This window comes from Myotis lucifugus, unplaced genomic scaffold (genome assembly GCF_000147115.1).
Source record: "Myotis lucifugus unplaced genomic scaffold, Myoluc2.0 scaffold_222, whole genome shotgun sequence".
Classification (NCBI taxonomy): domain Eukaryota; kingdom Metazoa; phylum Chordata; class Mammalia; order Chiroptera; family Vespertilionidae; genus Myotis; species Myotis lucifugus.
In genome coordinates, this window is record NW_005871270.1 from 1170307 (window position 1) to 1193135 (window position 22829).

General features: G+C 39.7%; 1 protein-coding gene across 6 annotated transcripts in view; it reads left to right on the forward strand.

The window, feature by feature from the left end:
- TESK2 (testis-specific kinase 2) overlaps window positions 1-22829 on the forward strand; it is a 117448-nt gene that overhangs the window by 65351 nt on the left and 29268 nt on the right. For 5 of the 6 annotated variants that reach the window (XM_014463819.2, XM_006098176.3, XM_023761947.1 and 2 more), the window contains exon 4: window positions 5649-5697. The exons of the other annotated variant lie outside the window; for it this stretch is intronic. In XM_014463819.2, coding sequence (XP_014319305.1) covers window positions 5649-5697 — 49 coding nt within the window. The remainder of the gene's footprint in view (window positions 1-5648; window positions 5698-22829) is intronic. 6 annotated transcript variants of the gene reach the window in all.

Genomic DNA, 22829 nt, shown 5'->3' on the forward strand with positions numbered 1-22829 from the left:
GGGGGGCGGGGGGGGTGGTGGTAGGGAATAAAAATCACTCAGGATATAATTTTTTTAGGTCTTGTCTCATACCAAAATGATTTGAGGTTTTATCCACAACTTAAGAGTTTGATATAATTAGGCAATAACAATTTTAGTGAAAACTTATTCTTAATATGAAATGCTTTTCTAGGCATATATCACTTCCCTGTTAAGGTTGAGTAATATTTCCCTTTTAAAATATATTCTGTTTATAGCAACTGGAATGATTAAGCTCCTCTTCCAATATAAAGCTAATGCCTGCCGCAGCTTGCCAGCTCTGTGACACCTTTTTGCATGTGGCGGTGGTGGAAAAGAAATGGGGTTGAGGTCAGGCAGAAAAGCTTCACATAGAAGTAGAGTTGTGCGACTCCACTGTGATGTGGTGATGTGAGTAGGGGGAGTGGAAGAAAGCAGACAGAAAACTGTCACATGAAGCCAGTGCCTCTCTGAATGTGCTGTCTGTGATGCCTCTGTGGGTGATGTGGTCATAGTGATTGTGGGTCTGGGGGGAAGGGAAGCAGGTATATCACACTGAAGCCAGGTCTTTTCAGCTTCTAGGAGTCCCATTACTTTAGAGTGTAGCCATTGTTTTGCTATTAGAATCGTACTGCCTAGCTTCTATATAAATAATTTACTTAATAAAATAAATACCTCTTGGCTTTCCAGCCTTGTACCTGCCTCTAAGTGTTTTTTCTTATAAAATGAGTTTACACCATGAAGCTAACTTGATGGTTATTGTTTTTTTTTTCCATTCAAGAAATGGTTTTTTAGCCTCTTAGGTGCAAAGCATTGTGTTTCAGGCAAAACATATATGAACAGATGAGATGAGATCTGTACTCTTAAAAATCTTTCCTATATTAAGTTTGGAGGAAATGTTAAAAGAAGAATAGCTAACATTTTCTAGTGCTTATTATGTTCTAGGAGCCCAAGTTACCTCATTTCATCTTCACAGTAACCATATAGGTTAGTTAACATTAATATTTCCACTTTGCATGTGAAGAACCTGAAATATATAGAAGTCATCAGTAAGTAGCAGAGCCAGGATTCAAATCCAGGCAGTCTGATTCCAGACCCTGGACCACTTTGCTTATGTTAATGAGCAATCTTTCAGAGGAGGGTGAAAGTGCTAGCAGTACTGTGAGGAGGGGGAGAGTGGAGAGAAAAGGAGAGGAAGAGAGAGAGAGAGAGAGAGAGAGAGAGAGAGAGAGAGAGAGAGATATTAATGCTGAGGACATCCAGGAGATAGTTTAGCTGATTCTGGAAGACTGATCTTCAGTAAGTAAGTAAAATCTTCCAGCTCAGGGAGAAGCTTGAACTAAAGTTTCCAGGTCATAAAAATCATTCATGCCATTCAACAAATCTTCACTGAGAGTTTGCTTACTGTGTGCCAGATGCTATACTAGATACTAGAAATGCAGAGATAAATAAAACTCTGAATCTTCTGCAATAAGGAAAGGTACAAAAAAGTGATGTGGGTTATTATCCTACTAGTGGCCTGGTGCACGAATTCATGCACATCGAAAGGAAATTAATTAGAAGAAATATTTTAATATCGCTATTCACTCTTAGAAGTGTCAACCAAATTCATAATCGACAATGACAGATAAAAACACACGTGTGCAATTGGCGCCAGCTAGAGCTTTATATGTATCAAGCATGCACAAATCAACTTAGCCTTTTATATATATAAACTTGCTTAATTAGACCTGTTTTCTGATTTAGCTAAACTTTTTCCAGCCCAGTGAAGCACCCCAACTTCTCTTTCAGGTAATTGTCAACAACACAGTGGTAAATATCAACATGAAGCAGATTATTATTGTAGATCAGGGGGGTTCTCAAACTTTTTAAACAGGGGGCCAATTCACTGTCCCTCAGACCGTTGGAGGGCCGGACTATAGTTTAAAAAAAAACTATGAACAAATTCCTATGCACACTGCACATATCTTATTTTGAAGTAAAAAAAACAAAACGGGAACAAATACAATATTTGTATTTGCATGTGGCCTGCGGGCCATAGTTTGAGGACCCCTGTTGTAGATCATACTGGGAAAACATAGGGTAAAATATTTAACTGCAGCAGTGTTTGACTATATTCTGTGCAGTGAGAAAACCTGAAGTCATTTTCAAGGTCCACCATTTCTTCTTTTCAGTTGGGTCAAGTTTCTAAGCTTTGTAAATCTTCATTTTCTGGCTGATGAAAGGAAAATAGAATTCCACCGAGTCTCCTATCTAACTACTCCAGGACTTCTGTGAGGATCAAATGAGATGAGGCACGGGAAAAATGCTTCATAGACATTTGGTTAAAGTGTAAAATGTTTCTACCTGGCTATAAAGCAAGTTGTGTTCCTGGGCTGAAGAAACTGCAAGGAAACTAGTCACGAGGGAGAGGAAGCCAGGCGTTGCTACCTGACGTCATTACCTGGACAGATACTTAGCATATTAGCCTTTTATATATATAGATTTTACAGAGAGGGAAACTAATGCTTGCCAAGTAAAGGGTGGAGGTGAGATTTGAACCCATACCCTCTAACTTCAGAGCCCTTTTAACCATTCTACTATTTTGCTTTCCATTTCTTACCAAGCCAGAGGTAAATTTCAGCTAGTTATTGGAGTTTACATTCTATTTTCAGTACTGCCTAGATCTTTCCTCAGGTTCTTCTTTTCTCAAATCCCACCAAGTCTCTGGATGCACTTAGAAAAAACCAGCGGTCACCTTTGGCTGGATGACTCAGTTGGTTGGAGCACCATCCCATAAAACAGGAGGTTGCAGGTTCGATTCCCCGTTGGGGCACATACCTAGGTTGCAGGTTCAATCCCTGGTTGGGACGTTTGCGGGAGGCCACAATTGATGTTTCTCTCACATTGATGTTTCTCTCTCTCTTTCTCCCTTCATCACTCTTTATAATCAATAAAAAACTTATCAATAGGTGAGGATTTTAAAAGAAAGGAAAGAAAGAAAACATAAACACAGTGGTCCAGAAATCACATCCTAGAGAAACTCTGAAATTTCCACATATGTTAATTTTGGTTGAAGCAGCATGTCTGGTGCCCTAGCTGGTTTGGCTCCATGGATAGAATGTCAGCCTGCGGACTGAAGGGTCGCTCTATCCACTGAGCCAAACCGGTTTTGGCAACACTCTTTATAATCAATAAAAAACTTATCAATAGGTGAGGATTTTAAAAGAAAGGAAAGAAAGAAAACATAAACACAGTGGTCCAGAAATCACATCCTAGAGAAACTCTGAAATTTCCACATATGTTAATTTTGGTTGAAGCAGCATGTCTGGTGCCCTAGCTGGTTTGCTCCATGGATAAGAATGTCAGCCTGCGACTGAAGGGTCTCAGGTCTATTCCGGTCAAGGGCACATGCCTGGGTGTGGGCTTGGATCCCCAGTAGGAGGCATGCAGGAAGCAGCCAATCAATGATTCTCTCTCATCATTGATGTTTCTATCTCTCTCCCTCTCCCTTCCTCTCTGAAATCAATAAAAATATATTAAAAACAAACAAACAAACAATAAAAACTCTGCTGTTATATCCAACCAGGCATTATTTCTCATTCAGTCCTTTCACTCAACAGTTGTTTACTGAATGTGCATACTATTTGGTAGGTGCTATTAGGTGCTGTGATCACAGAAGAATATGACCTGGACTCTGCCTTCATGAAACTTTTATGGTCCTTTCCAGCACTGTCACTGCTGTGCCAACATTTTCACTTATAGATAGTCCTCTTCCCTTTTCTTTGTTCTTCTAAACTAGAACTTATTTGAGGCTTATGTGTATTATTAGTGAGACTTCCTTCTTGGCAACCCAAACCCCGATTGTCACAGGCTTTATGACATTTGACTTCTCCCACTTTATTTTTTATTTTTATTTTTTACTTCCCCCATTTTATGATCATCAGCCATAATCATTGGTTTATAGTTTTTATTTAAAAATTAAGTTAGGCTCTGGCTGGGTAGCTCAGTTGGTTAGAGCGTCATCCCAATATGCCAAGGTTGCAGGTTCAATCCCTGGTCAGGGCACATAAATAAGTGGAACAACAAATCGATGTTTCTCTCTCTCTCTAAAATCAATAAATTTTTAAAAATTAAAAAAAGGAGACAGATGTACTACTCTTTGTAATATTTTAAGCAATAAAAAAAGCAAAAAAATTTTTTATATGTAAGTATAACTTGTTGGCTGAAAAAAACTTCAAATATATTATGTGTGTACACTAAAAAATAAAGTCACTTTTTACCCCCTCAGTACCACTTATTACTGTTTCTAGACATTTTAAATTAATATGCAAACTTTTAAAAAAATGTGTTTTTATTGATTTCAGAGAGAGGGAGAGAGATAGAAACATTGATGAGAGAGAAGCATCCATCGGCTGCCTATATGCCTCCTATTGGGTATCGAGCCCACAACCCTAGCATGTTCCCTGACTGGGAATTGAACTGTGACCTCCTGGTTCATGAGTTGACACTCAACCACTAAGCCACACTGGCCAGACAATATGCAAACATTTTTACACAAATGGGATTTATAGCTCAGTGTTTTCATTTAACAGTATATTTTAGATATCTTCCCATATCAGTGCATAAAGGTCTGTTTCATTTTTTTAAATGGCTGTATAGTTTTCCAATCTAGGGATATACCACAAATATTTAACCAGTTTCTTATTGGAGGGTTTTAGATTCATATATACTGATGAAGTAGATATCTGTTTACATGTATTTTTGCTCACTCAAGCAGTATAATTGTAAGATAAATTACTAGAAATGAGATAGTTGCAGCAATTAAAATTTTTGCTAGATATGATCAATTACCATTTGAAAAATTATGCCAAGTACTCAACAGTGTTTTCTGTTCATATTTTCTCACCTTCTTTACATTATGAATTTTAATCATTGTTCATTTGATAGATTTCAAAAGCAGTATATCGAGAAAAGCAATATCTCCTTGTTTTAATGTACATTTCTTTAATTATGAGTATTTGAACACATTTTGATATTTTTATTATCAAACTTATTTGATAAAGTCATTTAAACTTATTTTTTCTGTGAATTATGTACATACTATTTGCTTTTAAAAAAATTAGGTTCTTTTTTTATTACATATTTGGAAGAGTTTTTTATGTTAAGGAAGTTAGTTCTTTGTCATTCAGCAAATGTGGGCTACCCCATCTCCCCCCACCCCAGTTTGCTTGTAGAATATAGACCTTCAGATTGGGTACTCTATCCTGCTTACTTTCTAGATGAGGAAACCAAGCCCAAAATAGGATTAGGGTTAGTGACTTTTTTTGGTGGTGGCGGGGTGAACGTGTAGTTAGATAGTGGCAGAGCTGAAATCAGCATTCAAGTTTTTTTACTTCCAGTTTGGTACTTTTTTCATTATACCATGCTATTTTTAAGGCTTACCCCTCTCTCTTGTACCATTGCATTTTACCACTAGGTCTTAACCCAACCAGAAGTTTCATGTAAACTTTTTTATAGCCTGGTATCAAAATTTGAGAAGCTATAGCAGCCCAGGAGACTTCACAGGTATTAGCTTATTTCTAAAGCATAAATAACTAAACTAGTTTTTCTATATGGCAGTTATGTTTATGTCCTTTTTGTTTGTTTAAAAAAACACTTTTGTTTTATAGGTTCATGGGTGTATGTGTACATCAAGGACAATTGCATGCACTTACAGAGGTAAGACAGACTTCAATAAACATGTTGAAGATGACTTCTTTGCCTTAGTTTCAGCAACTTATGGTTCCATAGTGATTGTTACTTGCATAAGTAAGCAAAATGTGTGTGCACTTATGTTCATGCAGGGTTAACAGTGGCAGGGTTAACAATGCTTTCTTAACAATGGCAGGGTTAACAATGCTTTCTTCTGTTGCCTGGGGACAATGTCCATATCTATTAATACTCTTGGATTTCCTCAAAATACTTGATAAATACTCTGATGCTATGAGGGCTCAAATATTAAATTGGTTCTTGCTGCCTGCAACAAATTCCCAGACTACCCAGAAATGTTTGGTGTCCTGATCTAGAATACCACTGTCACTGCTGTAGTTTCCTGGTTGGTCATATTACTCCTTGGAATCAGTTTACACCTCCATTCTCATTTCATTTTCTGCCTCTTCAAGGCAGATAAGTGTGTAATAGTGATTAATGAGCCTTTGAGGACAAGAGAATCCTCTCTAAAACAAAGGCTTCCCCAATTCAGGTACTGAGTTATCAGCTTCAGAATTTGCTTGGGTGCTTCTTAGAAACACAGATTGCTAGAATCTTCTAGGTTTAAAGGTCTGCATAAGACCCATATGTATTTAAAACTCCCCAGGTTATTGTAATGAGCATCTAGATTTTAGAATCTGTTCTAAAATATTTTCACATTCCTTCTTGAGAAGTAAGTACCAAAATACAAAGTGAAGAAACTTAGGAAAGAAAATTGTTTAATAGAATTTGCAAGAATACTGGTATCCTGCTGGCTTGGTGCCTGGTATTGGTCTTATGAAGGAGGGTCCCATGTGCCTCTCTCTGTGTCTCTTTTCTTACTGAGGGCACCAGAATGTGGAATGTGTGTAGCTATGTGCTACCTTTTATATAGAAGGCTGAATAAGGTGGAATAGTGAGGTGGTTAAGAGCATGGGCTCTGGCCCGGCCGGTGTGGCTCAGTGGTTAAGTGTCGACCTATGAACCAGGAGGTCATGGTTTGATTCCTGGTCAGGGCACATGCCTGGGTTGTGGGCTCGATCCCCAATGTGGGGTGTGCAGGAGGCAGCTGGTCAGTGATTCTCTCTCATCACTGATGTTTCTATCTCTCTTTCCCTCTCCCTTCCTCTCTGAAGTCAATAGAGATATATTAAAAAAAAAAAAGAGCATGGAATGGACTCTGAAGTCTTTGATTATCTAGGTTTGAATTTCACTGTGCCTCAATGTTTTCATCTGTAAAATGGAAATAATAATAGTACCTGCCTCAGGGAGTCTAGATAGAGAACAGGACCAGTAGCTAAGCCCTAGAGCAGGGGTGGGCAACCTTTTTGTGAGTGCGTGCCAAAACCAGCAAAATCTCTGACTCAAAATTCTTCTGCGTGCCAACCCTAATTTTTTGAGAACATGTTATGACTACTTGATATCTCTTAAGGTGTACGTATGTGAAGAACCTTGAAGAAATAATAAAATTCATTCGAGCGACAAAAAAAAAAAAAGTATATAATGATGAAAAATACATTTTTTAAATTAATAAATCTTTATTGTTCAGATTACAGATGTTCCTCTTTTTTCCCCCCATAGCTCCCCTCCACCTGGTTCCCACCCCACCCCACCCACTCCACCCCACCCCACCCCATGCCCTTACCCCCTGCCACTGTCCTTATCCATAGGTGTAAGATTTTTGACCAGTCTCTTCCCGCACCCCCGACACCTCCTTCCCCCCAAGAATTGTCAGTCCACTCCCTTTCTATGCCCCTGCTTCTATTATATTCACCAGTTTATTCTGACTTAATTTTTAGGTTCACTTGTTGATAGATATTTATTTGTTGTCACTTTGTTGTTCATAATTTTTATCTTTACCTTTTTCTTCTTCTTCCTCTTCTTAAAGAATATCCTTCAGTATTTCATATAATCCTGGTTTGGTGGTGATGAACTCCTTTAGCTTTTTCTTATCTGTGAAGCTCTTTATCTGACCTTCAATTCTACATGATAGCTTTGCTGGGTAGAGTAATCTTGGTTGTAGGTTCTTGCTATTCATCACTTTGAATATTTCTTGCCACTCCCTTCTGGCCTGCATGGTTTCTGTTGAGAAATCAGCTGACAGTCGTATGGGTACACCCTTGTAGGTAACTAACTGTTTTTCTCTTGTTGCTTTTAAGATTCTCTCTTTGTCTTTAGCCCTTGGCATTTTAATTATGATGTGTCTTGGTGTGGTCCTCTTTGGATTCCTCTTATTTGGGGTTCTCTTCGCTTCCTGGACTTGTAAGTCTATTTCTTTCATCAGGTAGGGGAAATTTTCTGTCATGATTTCTTCTAATAGGCTTTCAGTATCTTGCTCTCTCTCTTCTTCTGGCACCCCGATAATTCGGATGTTAGTATGTTTGAAGTTGTCCCAGAGGCTCCTTACACTATCTTCATATTTTTGGATTCTTTTTTCGTTTTGCTTTTCTGGATGGGTGTTTTTTGCTTCTTTGTATTTCAAATCTTTGACTTGATTCTTGGGATCCTCTAGTCTGCTGTTGGATCTCTGTGTATTATTTTTAATTTCAGTCAGTGTATGTTTAATTTCTGACTGGTCCTTTTCCATTTTTTTGGCATTCTCATTAAGATCCTTGAAGGTCTCACTAAGTTCCTCGGAGGTTCGTAGAAGATTCTTGAGTAGCCTTATAACTGTGGTTTTGAACTCTATGTCCTCCATTAGTTTGTTTTCCTCCATTTCTTTCATTTGTGACATGTTTCTTTGTCTCCACATTTTTGGCTGACTGTAAGGACCTGCTGTGTCTACAGTGGAAGAACTGCTGTGCTGGAGACACCCTTATGGGGTAGGACTTGCTTCAGTGGGGCTTTGGTGCTCACTGAGTCTGCTTCTTGAGTGTGTCCCTTATGGATGTGAGGAGTTGAAATCTGGTATCTGACCAGGGGTACCCTGGCTCCTGGATCTCCAAGTCAACCACTGTGTGAGTAGGAGCTACAGCGATATCAGCAGATTTCTCCTCTTTGTTTGGGGTTTGGAAGTTTTGGAGCTCTCTGACCCAGCTGCAGTTTGTTAGGTTAGGCTGCAAAAGCGCAGGTGATTACTTTGCGCCGCTGTGCACAGCTTGGGTGGGGATGTAAATTGAGTGGGCTGGGGTCTCAGAGAATCACCAGGGCGGAGCAAACAGCAATGGCTGTCGTCAGCCTCTTCGTGATTCCGCGTCTCTGCGTCCCGAGTCCTTCTGCATCCCCGAATCCCGCGCCCCCACAACAACAATGATCCTTGCGAGCAGCTCGGCGAGAGAGCCATCTTCGCTTTCCGACCCACTGCAAGACAGTCCAGTTTCTCCCCGTAGGAGTCTGGGACCCCAGAGTCTCGCCATAAATGAGTTCAGTGCATTCGAGAGCTTGTATGCCCTTCCGATTGAAAAAAACTGCTCACCCAGTTGCAGCCGCCTTGTGCGCACCTTTGTACCTCTGTTTTTGGCGCCTCTGCACCTCCTACCCGATCTCAATGTGCTTTTTTCTTTCCTTCTAGTTGTAGAACTTCCACTAGGGCAGCTTTCCTGTGGTTCTGGATGATAGCTGCTTTGTCTTATAGTTGTAGTTTTAATTTTGTTGTGGGGGGCAGCACGTACAAGTTTATACCTTATGCCACCATCTTGGTTCTCCCCGATGGTCCATTTATTTTTTAATGTATACATGTACACTGATAGTCCGACAGAAAACTTTATGACTCCGTTTGATATAATCAATGGGACTTTTGCTGCTGCATCACTGATGACAGAGATTTTACATCAGGTTTATATTTCGTGACCTTCAGAGATATGCACGAGCTACTACTTTCATCCGTCAGGCTACTCCTATGACGAGACTTAACAGAATTCATCACTGAGAACAAAGATTCACAAGCGTATGTGGATGAAAACATGGAGAGTAACGCTGTTGCGAAGTTTTTTAAACAGAAAAAATTTTCTGGAATGGCATTTCAAGTCCTCAATAGTTCGTTTTCGACACTTCTCTCTGGTACTCCTGTCTCTAATCGCTTTTTTTCCCCCAATGTTTTCCAAGTCAACTCTAAGGTCAATACATTTCTGTTTCCAAATTGAGCTACTCTGAAATTCAATCAAGTGCATTTCAAAGTCAGCCATGTCTATCCATGAAAACATTTGTAAGTTTAGTTCCTCCAGTTTCATGCTGTCTGGAAACCTCATAAATTTTGCTGTCTCTTCCAGTTCTCTGAATTTCTCAAATCTTGAGAACAACTGCTCAATAGTTGACTCGATGTTTAAAAACAGCTTTTGAAGGCTTTGACAGGCTGTTCTGTCATCTTTTGGGAGGTCTTTGAATGTGCCTCTTGAGGTTTGGGAAATATCTCAATCTCTCACCATCCACATCCCTCTTAAAGACTTCCAGTTTCTTTTCAAAAGCCTTTATGTAACCAAACATAACATCAAGTGTCTTGCCAGTTCCTTGTAATTTAACATTTAAGTCATTCAAGTGTTCACAAAAATTGTAAATGGAAGATTATAAGAGGGTTTCGTGTGCCAGCAAAAGTTACTGGTGTGCCATGTTTGGCACGCATGCCAGGGGTTGCCCACCCCTGCCCTAGAGTATTTCAATTTTAAAAGTCTGGGAGAAGGGCAGATTAAGGAGTGACTAGTGAGGTAGAAAGAAAACCTGGAATGGAAAGGAAGAAGGAGTTTCAAGGAAGATAGAATAATAATTGTGGCAAATGCTGCTGCTGATAAGATGATGACGATCTCACAGGGATGTTGTGAGGAAGAAATGTAAAATGTTTATTTAGCACAGTGCCTGGCATGTAGTAATTGCTAAATACATTTAACTATTAGAGCTTTTATTAATAACAGTGACTAGTCCCTCTTGAACTCCTTGAAATGTCAGTATTTTTCATTTGATACTTAGATCTATGCTGTTGATAATGTCTTAAAATTTTTTAAATCTTTTATTGAAATAAAGCATAACAGATAAAACACACATATGAAAAGTGAAACATTTTCTGTGTATTTCTTTTCTCAGAAGTGAGTCTATAAATTCTTCAAAGACAGCTCTCTCCTTTCAAGCCTTCTATCCGGCCAGAGCTCTGACACTAATAATTGTAAAAGTATTTATTATTCCCTGCTTATATCATTGTTCTCTGAAATGTGAGTTCATTGGAAGGAATTGTGTATTGGTTTTGCTGACACGCTTTAATATTTGTGATCATGTCGCAAATTTAGAAGTGGACTCTAATGGGAATGGTAGAAATTAATGACTTTAATACAACATTCCCTTGGCCATATTGCACTTAAATAATGTTTTCTGTTGCTTTTTAGCTTGTTTATAGCTATATACAACATGCAGTGAGTATTTTGTGAAAGAGTGTGTTTTTCTAGTATCATTAATGAGATACTGACATAGCTTATGATATTAATACTTTTTATTATGATATTAATAGGCTGATGGTCATAAAGTCCAAATATCCAAATGGCCTTGAATATTTTTGGAAAGGGATCAACAAAGGTCATCAAGGCATAGTTCTCTGGACTCTTACATTAAATTGCCTTATAATTTTGGCTTGGCAGCACAGCTATTGGTTTCACTAGAATCATAAAAATAAATTACTAATAACATCTATCACAGCACTTGGAACTTGGATGACATTTAGTAAATATTTCCTGATTGGTACTATGTCTGCTCTCCACAGTAATGTGAGTACCATTCCTTATTTCTCTTGGAATAGTTTGTCAATAATTACAGTAGACAAGCATAGCTTTTATTAATGCCTGTGAAGTAGTGATATTAGGAAGAATATTTCCCACATCCAGTAGTAATCTGGACTCTTCTGGGCTTGAATCATTTCCACAAGTCTTTTTTAAATATGTTTTTTAAATTGATTTTAGAGAGAGACAGGAAATGAGAGAAAGAGAGAGAGAGAGAGAGAGAGAGAGAGAGAGAGAGAAACATTGATGTGAGAAACACCTATTGGCTGCTTCCTGCACACCAATTGAATTAAGAATTCATTCCCTAGCCAGTTTGCTCAGTGGATAAAGCATCTACCTGCAGATTGAAGGGTTGTGGGTTCATTTCCAGTCACTGGCATGTACCTTGGTTGCAGGCTCTGGTTGGGGAGCGTGCAAAAGGCTACCAATCGATGTGTCTCTCTCACATCGATGTTTCTCTCTCTCTGTCTCCCCCTCTTCCTTCCACTCTCTCTAAAAATCAATGGAAAAATATCCTTGGGTGAAGATTAATAAAAGGATGCTGAGAAAATTGGTTACCCATATGAAAAAAAAAAGAATCATACTGTGTTGAGTAGGAATGCTCCTTGAGTATGTCTTTAACTCAGAAGAACTTGTCTTTCACGCATATCAAGGAAGTGGAAGTCTTTGGTTTTTATTTTTTTAAATTATTTTGTTGCTTATGATTTAACCACTACCTCAAACCTATTTTACTTATTGATGTTTTTTTGAGAGAGCGAAATATCGATTTGTTGTTCCACTTATTTATGCATTTATTGGTTGCTTCTTGTGTGTGCCCTGACCAGAGATCGAACCTGCAACCTTGGCATATTGGGACGACACTTTAACCAACTTAGCTACCCTGTATATCAGTTAGCTATTGCTATATAATATCCAACCACAAAACTCAAAAGCAAACAGCAATAAACTTTTATTTTTCTTAAGTCTGCAGGATTTAGCTGATTTGAGCTGGGCCCAGTTGGCAGTCTGCTGGTCTCACTTGGACTCACTCATGCATCAGTGGGTCAGTGGTGGTCTTCTCTAGGCTGGGCTTTACTGGGGCAACTTTGCTCCAGCTGCTTCTCATATTTCCTTCTGCGACTAGTAGGCTAGCCTGGGTATGTTCTTTTTAAGATGATACCAGAATAGCAAAAGTATGCCAGCCCATTTGCACAAGTGCTCTTCATGATTCTGCTCGTGTTCAAATTTGCTTGGCCAACATCCCATTGGACAAAGCAAGTCACATGCCTGAGTCCACACTGGGGGCAAAGTTACATGTCAAAGGGCATGGATTTAGTAAGGGGTGAAGAATTGTAATAATTGTTGCAATCTTCCATATCCTATAAATATCCCAATTATTAAATCATAATTATTTGTCCTTTTACACTACTTGAGGGGAAAAGCTTTCTCTCTCTTTTTAAAATGAACTTTCTTTTAAAAAAAAATCATAACTACCAGTTATTAAACACCACTATGGCTTAATTGCTATATTTGGTGCTTTTGTATATTAGCATAAGTATCAAAATTCTGTAGTCCAATTTCCTCCATTTTATAGGTGAGAAAACTAAGGCTTAGAGCAGTGGTTCTCAACCTTCCCAGTGCCGCAACCCTTTAATACAGTTCCTCATGTTGTGGTGACCCCCAACCATAAAATTATTTTCGTTGCTACTTCATAACTATAATTTTGCTACTATTATGAATCGTAATGTAAATATCTGATATGCAGGATGTATTTTCATTGTTACAAATTGAACATAATTAAAGCATAGTGATTAATCACAAAAACAATATGTAATTATATATGTGTTTTCCGATGGTCTTAGGTGACCCCTGTGAAAGGGTCGTTCGACCCCCAAAGGGGTCGTGACCCATAGGTTGGCGACCGACAGGTTGAGAACCGCTGGCTTAGAGAAATTAAGTAAGTTCCTCTAAGTAGGCTTTGGATCCAGGTTCATCTGACTTCAAAGGCTATACTCTTTCCATTGCAATATGCTGTCCTTCATTCATTTATGTATTCCCCACATTGCTAACTGAGCACAGGTTCTTGTATGTGTAGAATGTGTATATGATTCTTACTAATTTGATAATACATGTTGGGTTATTTGGAAAAGATATTCCCTGGTTATTGGGTATATTATAATGTATTTGGGTGCAAGTAACAGAAAATAGTTAAAAGGATGTAAAAAAGAAGGCTCATATAACTGGAATTTCAGCAGTTTATTAGGTTAAGGATTGGTTTGATTCAGCAGCTAAGTAGATGCTATCCAGAGACCCCACTTCTTTCTGTCTCTGCTCTGTCTTTACATTGTTAGCTTCATCCTAAGGTTGACTGTCATTCATAATAAAAAAAAGTAGCTGCCACCAATTTATATGCTATATGTTTTCTCTTCCATATACAAGATGGAGGGTGTGGGTCAAAGAAGGAAAGAAGAGAAAGGTTCTTCTGGTCAGATTATGTGTCATTTCATAATGCTATTCTTTTTTAATCTTAAAGACACAGAGAAGGAAATATCTTCGTAATCAGTTTGGGAAACTTATTTGTGTAGAACCTCTCAGTGCCTAGAAGACAGGGAATTTGGAGAATGAGTAGGATATAAGGTTGTGGGGTAGGGATCCCAAGTAACAATACTTGAGTGAAAGGAGTCGGCAAAAATTGCTTGGCAGGTAGGATTTTGGAGGTCTCTCTTGCTTTTTCTGCCATGGATAAACTATTGTTTTCCCCCATTGTGGCACTGAGAACCACTAAGGTATAAACAAGTGAGGTGATGTAGTCTCTTTACAGCAATGTCTCCTCAGTCTGGCAGATATTTGGTACAGAAAGAAATGCTTTTAGCTCATGAGGGAATGGATCAGCCCTGCAAGGTGACTAAAGATAATTTTTTTTCACATAGCCCTCATCCTCTTCTTACTCACTATTTCCACCCCCATTATACACCTTCTTTCTTTATTAAAGAATAGTTGATACATACTGTTTCTGAGTTGTTTTTTTGTCAGACCTGTAAGAAGCCTTATATAATTAGAGAGCTTACAATGAAAGGAAACTCTGTGGGTTCAGTGACCAAACTTATGCATTATTTATAAAACTGAGCAGCCAGACCCCGATTCCAGTTTCTTGATGTGCTGTGATATTGCCATTACTTGTGCCTGCTTCTTTTCTTGATTCTGTGTGACCCAGTACAGAGTATTCTTCTGGCCTTATTTACCTTGAAGCAGATGTGAAATCGTCTGGTGCTTGCCTTGGGTTAACTTTCGCAGCATAGCCATACGTATTTTTTAAGCAAGGGGTGGATTTGGGGAGGCCACACCAAAGGTACTAACGATGATTGCCTCTGTGATTTAGGACTTCCTAACAGAATGGTGAGGGTAGGGGAAATGACAAAGATGTGAATTAGCCTCTGCGAGAGAAAAAAGATTCACTTTATATATACCATGTCACCTTAAGTAAATCTGCTGTAGGCTAGGCGCTCTGCTAGGCTCTGGGCTTACCAGGATAAAAAAGAAGGCTGCTCCCCATCCTACTGCTGCATAACAAACTACCCTGAAACAGTGGCTTAAAGCAACCATTTTATTTTGCTTGTGATTTTGTAGGTCAGGAATTTGGAAGGGCTTTGCTGAATCTCTGATCCTCATGTGTCGGGGGGGGAGGGGGGGCCGGGGGGGATGAAGGTAGGCGGGGGCGGGGGGGGCCTGGCGCTGAGCTGGTGGACCCATTTCTACTTCATTTACATGTCCAGTGCCATGGTGCTCCTGGGCCCCTCTCTTCCTTTCTTTCTTCCTTTTTTTTTTTTTTTAATATATTTTATTGATTTTTTACAGAGAGGAAGGGAGAGGGATAGAGAGTTAGAAACATCGATGAGAGAGAAACATCGATCAGCTGCCTCCTGCACACTCCCTCCTGGGGATGTGCCTGCAACCAAGGTACATGCCCTTGACCGGAATCGAACCTGGGAGCCTTCAGTCCGCAGGCCGACGCTCTATCCACTGAGCCAAACCAGTTAGGGCCCTTTCTTTTTTTTTAGTTGAATTTATTGAGTTACAGATTTCAAGTGTACAATTCAATAAAAGACCACCTGCACACTGCATTGCACACCCATTGCCCCAAGCAAAGCCTGTTCCCATTTTGCCTCTCTTTGCCCACCTCCACCTATCCCCCAATCCTCTTTCCTTCTGACTGTCACCACACCATTGTCTGTGTCTATGTGATGTGTGTGTGTGTGTGTGTGTGTGTGTGTGTGTTCTTTTGCTTAATCCCTTCATCTTCTTTCATCCAGTTCTCCAACCCCCTCCCCTCTGACAGCTGTCTATGCCTCTGTTTCTATTTTGTTCATCTGTTTATTTTGTTCATTAGATTCCACATATAAATGAGATCATATGGTATTTGTCTTTCTCTGTCTGTGGGCCTCTTTTTCACTACATGGTGTCTCATTCTTTAGGTCATCTCCTCATGGCTTGAGCTCCCCACAGCTTAGTGATCTCAGGATAGTGTTAGACTTCTTATGGTGACTAACGAGAGGTACAAGTCACCCAAATGGAAGCAGCAAGAGCAAGACTTCTTATGACCTAGCTTTGGAAGTTCCATAATGTCACTTAAGCTGCATTTTATTGGTAAGCTTTGATTCAAAGGATGGTGAATTATTAGACTGTACATCTTAAAGACCATTTTTATTCCACTGTAGTGTCTTTCATGAACTCAGTGTTTAGTGACTGGGATAACAAAAAATTTCTTACTATGCCCCTTCCTTAGAAACTATTTTTCTTTAAATACATTTTTATTGATTTCAGAGAGGAAGGGAGAGGGAGAGAGAGATAGAAACATCAATGATGATGTTCCTGCATGCCCCCTACTGGGGATTGAGCCTGCAACCCGGGCGTGTGCCCTTGACTGGAATCAACTGCAGGACCCTTTAGTCTGCAGGCCAACGCTCTATCCACTGAGCCAAACTGGCTAGAGCTGTTTTCCACTATTTTAAATACAACTTAGCTCAGGTCACCCTTTTCAATCTTACCATTTGCTATTGTTAGGATCCTTGTCCAGCCAAATAAAAAGATATGATGTTAGTTTTGACTTTTTCCTCATCTCCTTGAATTGAATCAGTTCCCAATTCTACCCTAATATTTTCTCTTTAATGTCTTTCTTGTTATTTTTTCTCTCCATTCTTGTCACAATCTTATTCCATGGCTGAATTCCTGCAAATACTTTGTGGCTCGTTTTCCTGTCTCTAGTCTTTCTTTGCTTCAATTTGATATGCTACAACTTAGATAATCTTCATTAGACATACTTTGATAGTGTATGCTTCTGTTTAAAAACTTCTGTTTAGCATTCTAGACTCTCTCTAATCTGATTTCAGAATATCAATCCCTCCCTTTAGTTAGATGGATCTTTTTGCTGTCTTCTATACATGCTGGCCCTAGATATACCTTCCAGGGCCTAGAATGCTCTTACTTCTCTTCACTCTCCCACTTTCCAAGTTATGTCAAATCCCAGGTTTTCTAATGGAGTTCAGTCTTCTGAATTCCTGACCTACAAAATCACACAGGGCTGTAATAATGCACTGTATGGTTGTGCCGATAGTACAGTTGACCCTTGAACAACATGACTTGAACTGTGAGTCCACTTATACACATAATTTTTTCCTTTTTTCCCCCCAGAATTTTTTCAATAAAATCTGTAAAATGTATTTTATTTCCCTTTAACATTTTACTTTCTTTAGCTTATCCTATATAATAAAAACCTAATATGCTAAGTGTCCGGTCATCTGGTCAGCCATTCAACCAATCAAAGTGTAATATGCTAATGATATGCTAAGGCCTCTCAACCACTTGCTATGACGTGCACTGACCACCAGGGGGCAGATGCTCCAACTGATAGGTTAGCTTGCTGCTGGGGTCTGGCTGATCAGGACTGAGTGAGACAGGCCGGACATGCCCTGGAACCCTCCCGCAGTCCTTCCCCAGCCGGCCAACCTCCTGCGTCCCTCCCCAGCCCCGATCCTGCACCAATGGGGTCCCTCGGCCTGGCCTGCACCCTCTCACAATTCGGGACCCCTCGGGGGATGTTGGAAAGTCGGTTTCAGCCTGATCCCGCAGGCCAGACCAAAGGACTCCACTGGTGCACGAATCTGTGCAGTGGGCCTCTAGTTTTATTATAAGAATACAGTATGTAATATATATTACATACAAAATATAGGTTAATCAACAGTGTGTTATCTGTAAGGCTTCTCATCAACAGTAGGCTACTAGTAGTTAAGTTTTTGGGGAGTCAAAAGTTATATATGGATTTTCGACTGCACAGAGGGGTCGACTCCCATAACCTTACCTTGTTCAAGGGTCAACTGTATAAGTGTAAGATATTTATAGTTGGTTGTTTAGTGTAGACCTAGTTTTAAGAAAACTGAATTAGCCCCAGTGGAAAGAGCCAGAAGTCAAAAGTAGTGTGAAATGTCACATCAAGTCCCTTCATAAATTAGAAGTTTGCTTATTTCATTTATACTTGTAAAAATAGCTAAAAGTATTCCTATAAATACATGTTGGCATCTTATTTACTTTTGAAAAAGCTTTAATTTTTTGATTTGGTCATTTAGCAATAAAAAACCTAAATAAATTGTACATGTTTTAGGCCCTTATTTTTAGTAACTCCTTATGACATTTAAGAAACAAGAATTTAAAGTTGGCAGTCTAACCCACAAGTAATAAAAGAGTTCATTTAGTTTACTTTATTCTTAAAGCAGTTTTTCCCCGACTTGCTAGTTTGCTTCTGGCTCATTTATTTATTAAAAAAAAAAGATGTATTGGGCTCCTACAATGTGTCCAGCACTATTCCAGGTGCTGGGAATATAATAATGAACAAATAATAATGTCTGCCCTTTGGGAATTTACATTGTAATCAGCAGTGCGTGGGCAGAAGAGTTAGACTAATTAAGAAAACAAACAGTAATATATATGGTGTCAAGTGTTGTGGAGTTTGCAATTTCAATTATATGGACAGGGAAGGTCTTACAGAAAAGGCAAAAGTTAAGAAGCTAGCAGTGGTTGGCAAACTCATTAGTCAACAGAGCCAAATATCAACAGTACAATGATTGAAATTTCTTTTGAGATCCAATTTTTTAAACTTAAACTATATAGGTAGGTACATTGTTATTAACTTAATTAGGGTACTCCTAAGGCTTAGGAAGAGCCACACTCAAGGGGCCAAAGAGCCGCATGTGGCTTGCGAGCCGCAGTTTGCTGACAACGGAAAGGGAACTAGCTGTGTGCATATCTGGAGAAAGAGTGTTCTAGGCTGTGGGAACAGCAAGTACAAAGACATAGTAGCAGATATGTGCCTGGTGTGGTCAAGGAACTCCAACGAGGGTGATGTGGCGGCAGTGGTGAGAGTAAAAAGAATAGTCGTAGATGGCAGTCGGAGAGGAAACACAGGCCAGGTCACATAGAGTCTTATAGATCATTGTAAGAGCTTCAGGCTTTACTCAGGATGAATTATGAAATCTTTGGAGGTTTTTGAGTAGAGGTATGACATGATGTGACTTAACTTTTAAGAGGATCACCCTGGCTACTGTACAGTGAATTAGAACGAAAAGGAGGCAAGGGTGAAAGTAGGAAGATTAGTTAAGAGACTATTGCAATAGAGTCTGTGCAATAAATAACAACAGTGCAAAAAAGATGAGAGATATGCAAAGGTAACTTGGACCAGAGTGGTCGCAGTGGAGTTGGTGGTTCTGCATCTACTTAGAAAGTAGAGAAAATAGGTTTTCCTGATGCATTCAGTTTGGGATGTAAGAAGATGAAAGAAGTCAAGGATAACTCTGAGATTTGAGGCCTGAACACCTGAAGGATAGAGTTGCTGTTGATGGAGATGGATAAGACGATAAGAAATACATGATGGTGCCAGAACCGGTTTGGCTCAGTGGATAGAGCGTCGGCCTGCGGACTCAAGGGTCCCGGGTTCGATTCCGGTCAAGGGCATGTGCCTTGGTTGAGGGCACATCCCCAGTGGGGGGCGTGCAGGAGGCGGCTGATCGGTGTTTCTCTCTCATCGATGTTTCTAGCTTTCTATCCCTCTCCTTTCCTCTCTGTAGAAAATCAATAAAACATATTTTAAAAAAAAGAAATACATGATGGGAGATGATCAAGAGGTCAATTTTGAAATGAGCCAAAAGCAAACTAGCAAGGTTTAGTTTGAAATATTTATTAGACATCCAAGAGGAGATAACTTCATAGAGGATCAGCATTCCAAGAAATACTGAGTGATACCTTCGTTGTTCAGATCCTGTTTATTAGCTTTTTCACTAGGAAACATTTCACTGATTTGGAAGGAGCCATTTTAAACTGCTGTATTACTTCCTGAGTAATAATAATGAAAAATAAGTTATTTTTCACCAAGCTGGTGTTGCTCAGTGGTTGAGCGTCAACCTATGAACCAGGAGGTCACAGTTTGTTTCCCTGTCAGGGCACATGCCTGGATTGCAGGCTTGATCCCCAGTGAGAGGCGAGCAGGAGGCAGCCCATCAATGATTCTCTCTCATCATTGAGGTTTCTATCTCTTTCTTCCTCTCTGAAATCAATAAAAATATATTTTTTAAATAATAAGTTATTTTTCTTTCTAATGCTTTTTATGTGCCAGAGCCTGCTAAACTTCACCTACCCCCATATGTTGTTTAATTATCACTCAATCCCATGAAATAGGTGGTATTTTTTCTGTTTTACAGATTAGAAATCTGAGGGCTGTGAAAGAAATTATCTAAAATCTCTTAGCTAAGTAGTGGAGCTGGGATTTGAATCAGGTTCTGGCTGGTTATAATTGTGTTTACTAGACTTTAAGCTCTTTAGGCTTGGCTATTTTGTTACTGCCGAGGCTTCATAACTGGCACATAAAAGCATACAATAAATATTATGGATATAAGTTGCATGGATGAATAAATGAATACTGCTTCCTAATACTTGAGCTTCCGGCAGTTAAACTGTTAGCCACAAAGACATCTGATATACATATGGAGCTACCTTAAAATAGATCCAGAAATGCAATTTGGAGCTGCCATCCCAAAGGAGCTGCCTTGTGCCTCTTAGGCCTCAAACTTTTGGTATGATGTGTGCATATATGCATAACCCATGGACATAGTAGGGTGGTGAAGGCCTGGGGTGGGGAGGAGGTGGGCTAGCATTGGTCAATGGGAGGAAAAGGGGACATATGTAATACTTTCAACAATAAAGATTTAAAAAAAAAATCTTTGGTATGTTAAAAGAGGGCAAAATAACCTTTGGACTAGGCCTAAAGCAACCTTGTGTCCTAAAGAACTGTTTGCAAAGATAACAGGAAAGCAGTTATTATGACTACCAACTGATGGCTACTGGACTGAAAATTAGCATTGTTTAGAATTTGCATCACAATGCTAGCTTGTGTATATCAGTAGAATACTTTTTTAGCCCTAGCTGGTTTGGCTCAGTGGATAGAGCTTTGGCCTATGGTCTGAAGGGTCCCGGATTTGATTCTAGTCAAAGGCACATACCTTGGTTGCAGGCACCCGGCCCTGGTCAGGGACATGCGGGAGGCAACCAATTGATGTGGTCTCTCTCACATCAGTGTTTCTCTCTGTCTCTTCCTCTCCCGTCTACTCTCTCTAAAAATCAATGGAAAAAAATACCTTGGGAGGTGCAGTTGAATTTATAGAACTCTTTTTAAGTTTAGGCTGATCCTGTTTCTAATAGAAGTTTTGACAACTGTTTTTTCTTAACTTGAAAAGTGGTATATCATTCACAGGAATTGGGTCTGTGCTGACTCTTTTTTAAAAAAAACTATATTTTTATTGATTTTAGACAGGAAGGGAGAAGGTGAGATAGAAACATCACCTTGCTAGTTTGCTTCTGGCAAGTTAATAACTTGCAAAAGTATTTGTATAGTGCTTACTTTTTCTACAAATGACAATTAACTTTTTTTTTTTAACTTTAGAGAGGAAATGAGAGGAAGAGAGAGATAGCAACATCAATAGAGAGAAACATTATTGATTGGCTGCTTCCTGCATGCTCCCTTCTGGGGATCAAGCCTGCAACCTGGGCATGTGCCTTGACCAGGAATCAACCGGTGAACTCTTGGTTCTTAGGTCGATACTCAACCAATGAGCCACACCAGCCGGGCAGATAGTTCTCTTTTCCTTCATCCCTGACCTCTCCTTTTTTAAATCTCATCACTGTTACTGGAAAGGGAACCTGGCCCTGAGTGGGTCTACCTAGAGCTGACTGGTAGTGTGTGGGTTCTTGACTTCATGCAGGAAAGGTTTCACAAAGCGAGTCCAGGTGATTTTGAGGGTACATTTATTAAAGCTGGGATCTCTAACACAAAGAAGGACTTAGGATAGAAGAAGCAACAGGAGAGCCTAGGCTGGGCTACTTTTCGGGGATAGCACCGTTTATTAAGAAAGATCAAGACAAAGACCATAGGAGGGTCCCTTCTGGACACAGAGGCCAAGCATCCTGACCCAACATCTGGGGAGCTACTGGTGGGGAGGGTGCTTGCCCCCAGTTGGGCCCTCAGGTTCCCGCAGATGGGGCAGGGCTGTCATAGCCCCTTCCTGTCCCTCCTTCATGAGTCCTGGCTTCTCCCACCCAAGGCACTCGCTCTTTCCAACCAACACCCTCCTCCCTCCATATCCTTTGGGCCTTCACTTCCAGAACAGTGGGGGGATGTGGCGGAGACCCTCTCAGTGCTGTGCTCTGCCTGCACCGGAATAATATTATACACATTTTACTTACCCAGTCATCTGTTGATGGGTATTTGGGTTGAACACGGGTATGCATAGATCTCTTCGAGACCCTGCTTGCAATTCTTTTTATTTTATCTTATTTTTTAATTCTTTTTAGATATAAACCCAGAAGTGGGATTGCTGGATGATATGGTAGTTCTATTTTTAATTTTTTGAGGAACTGCCATACTGTTTTCTGTAGTAGTTTTACCATTTTACAATCCCACCAATAGTGTACAAGGGTTCCAGTTTCTCCACATCCTCATCAACTCTAGTTACTTTCTGTTTTGTTTTTTTCTATAGTAGTCAACCTAATGGGTGTGAGCTGATATCTCACTGTGGTTTTTATTTGCATTTCTCATTTGTTACAGAGACTGTCCTTTCCCCATTGATACATGAGGGTTTGTTTCTGGGCTTTCTATTCTATTCCATTGGCCTGTTTGTCTGTCTTATATCAACACCACAGTGTTTAATACAAATATAATTTTGTTTTACTCTGCAAAACCCTTTTATGACTCCTCATTGCCCTCAGGATAAAGTAAAAATATCTGATCCTGCTGCTTTTGATCTGTGTGGCTTCACTGCTTACCTCTCTGACCTCTTTGCTCCTGTCTCAGCTGAGCACTATAGCTGTACTAAACCTCTTTCAGTTCCACAAATAGGACATGACCCTTCC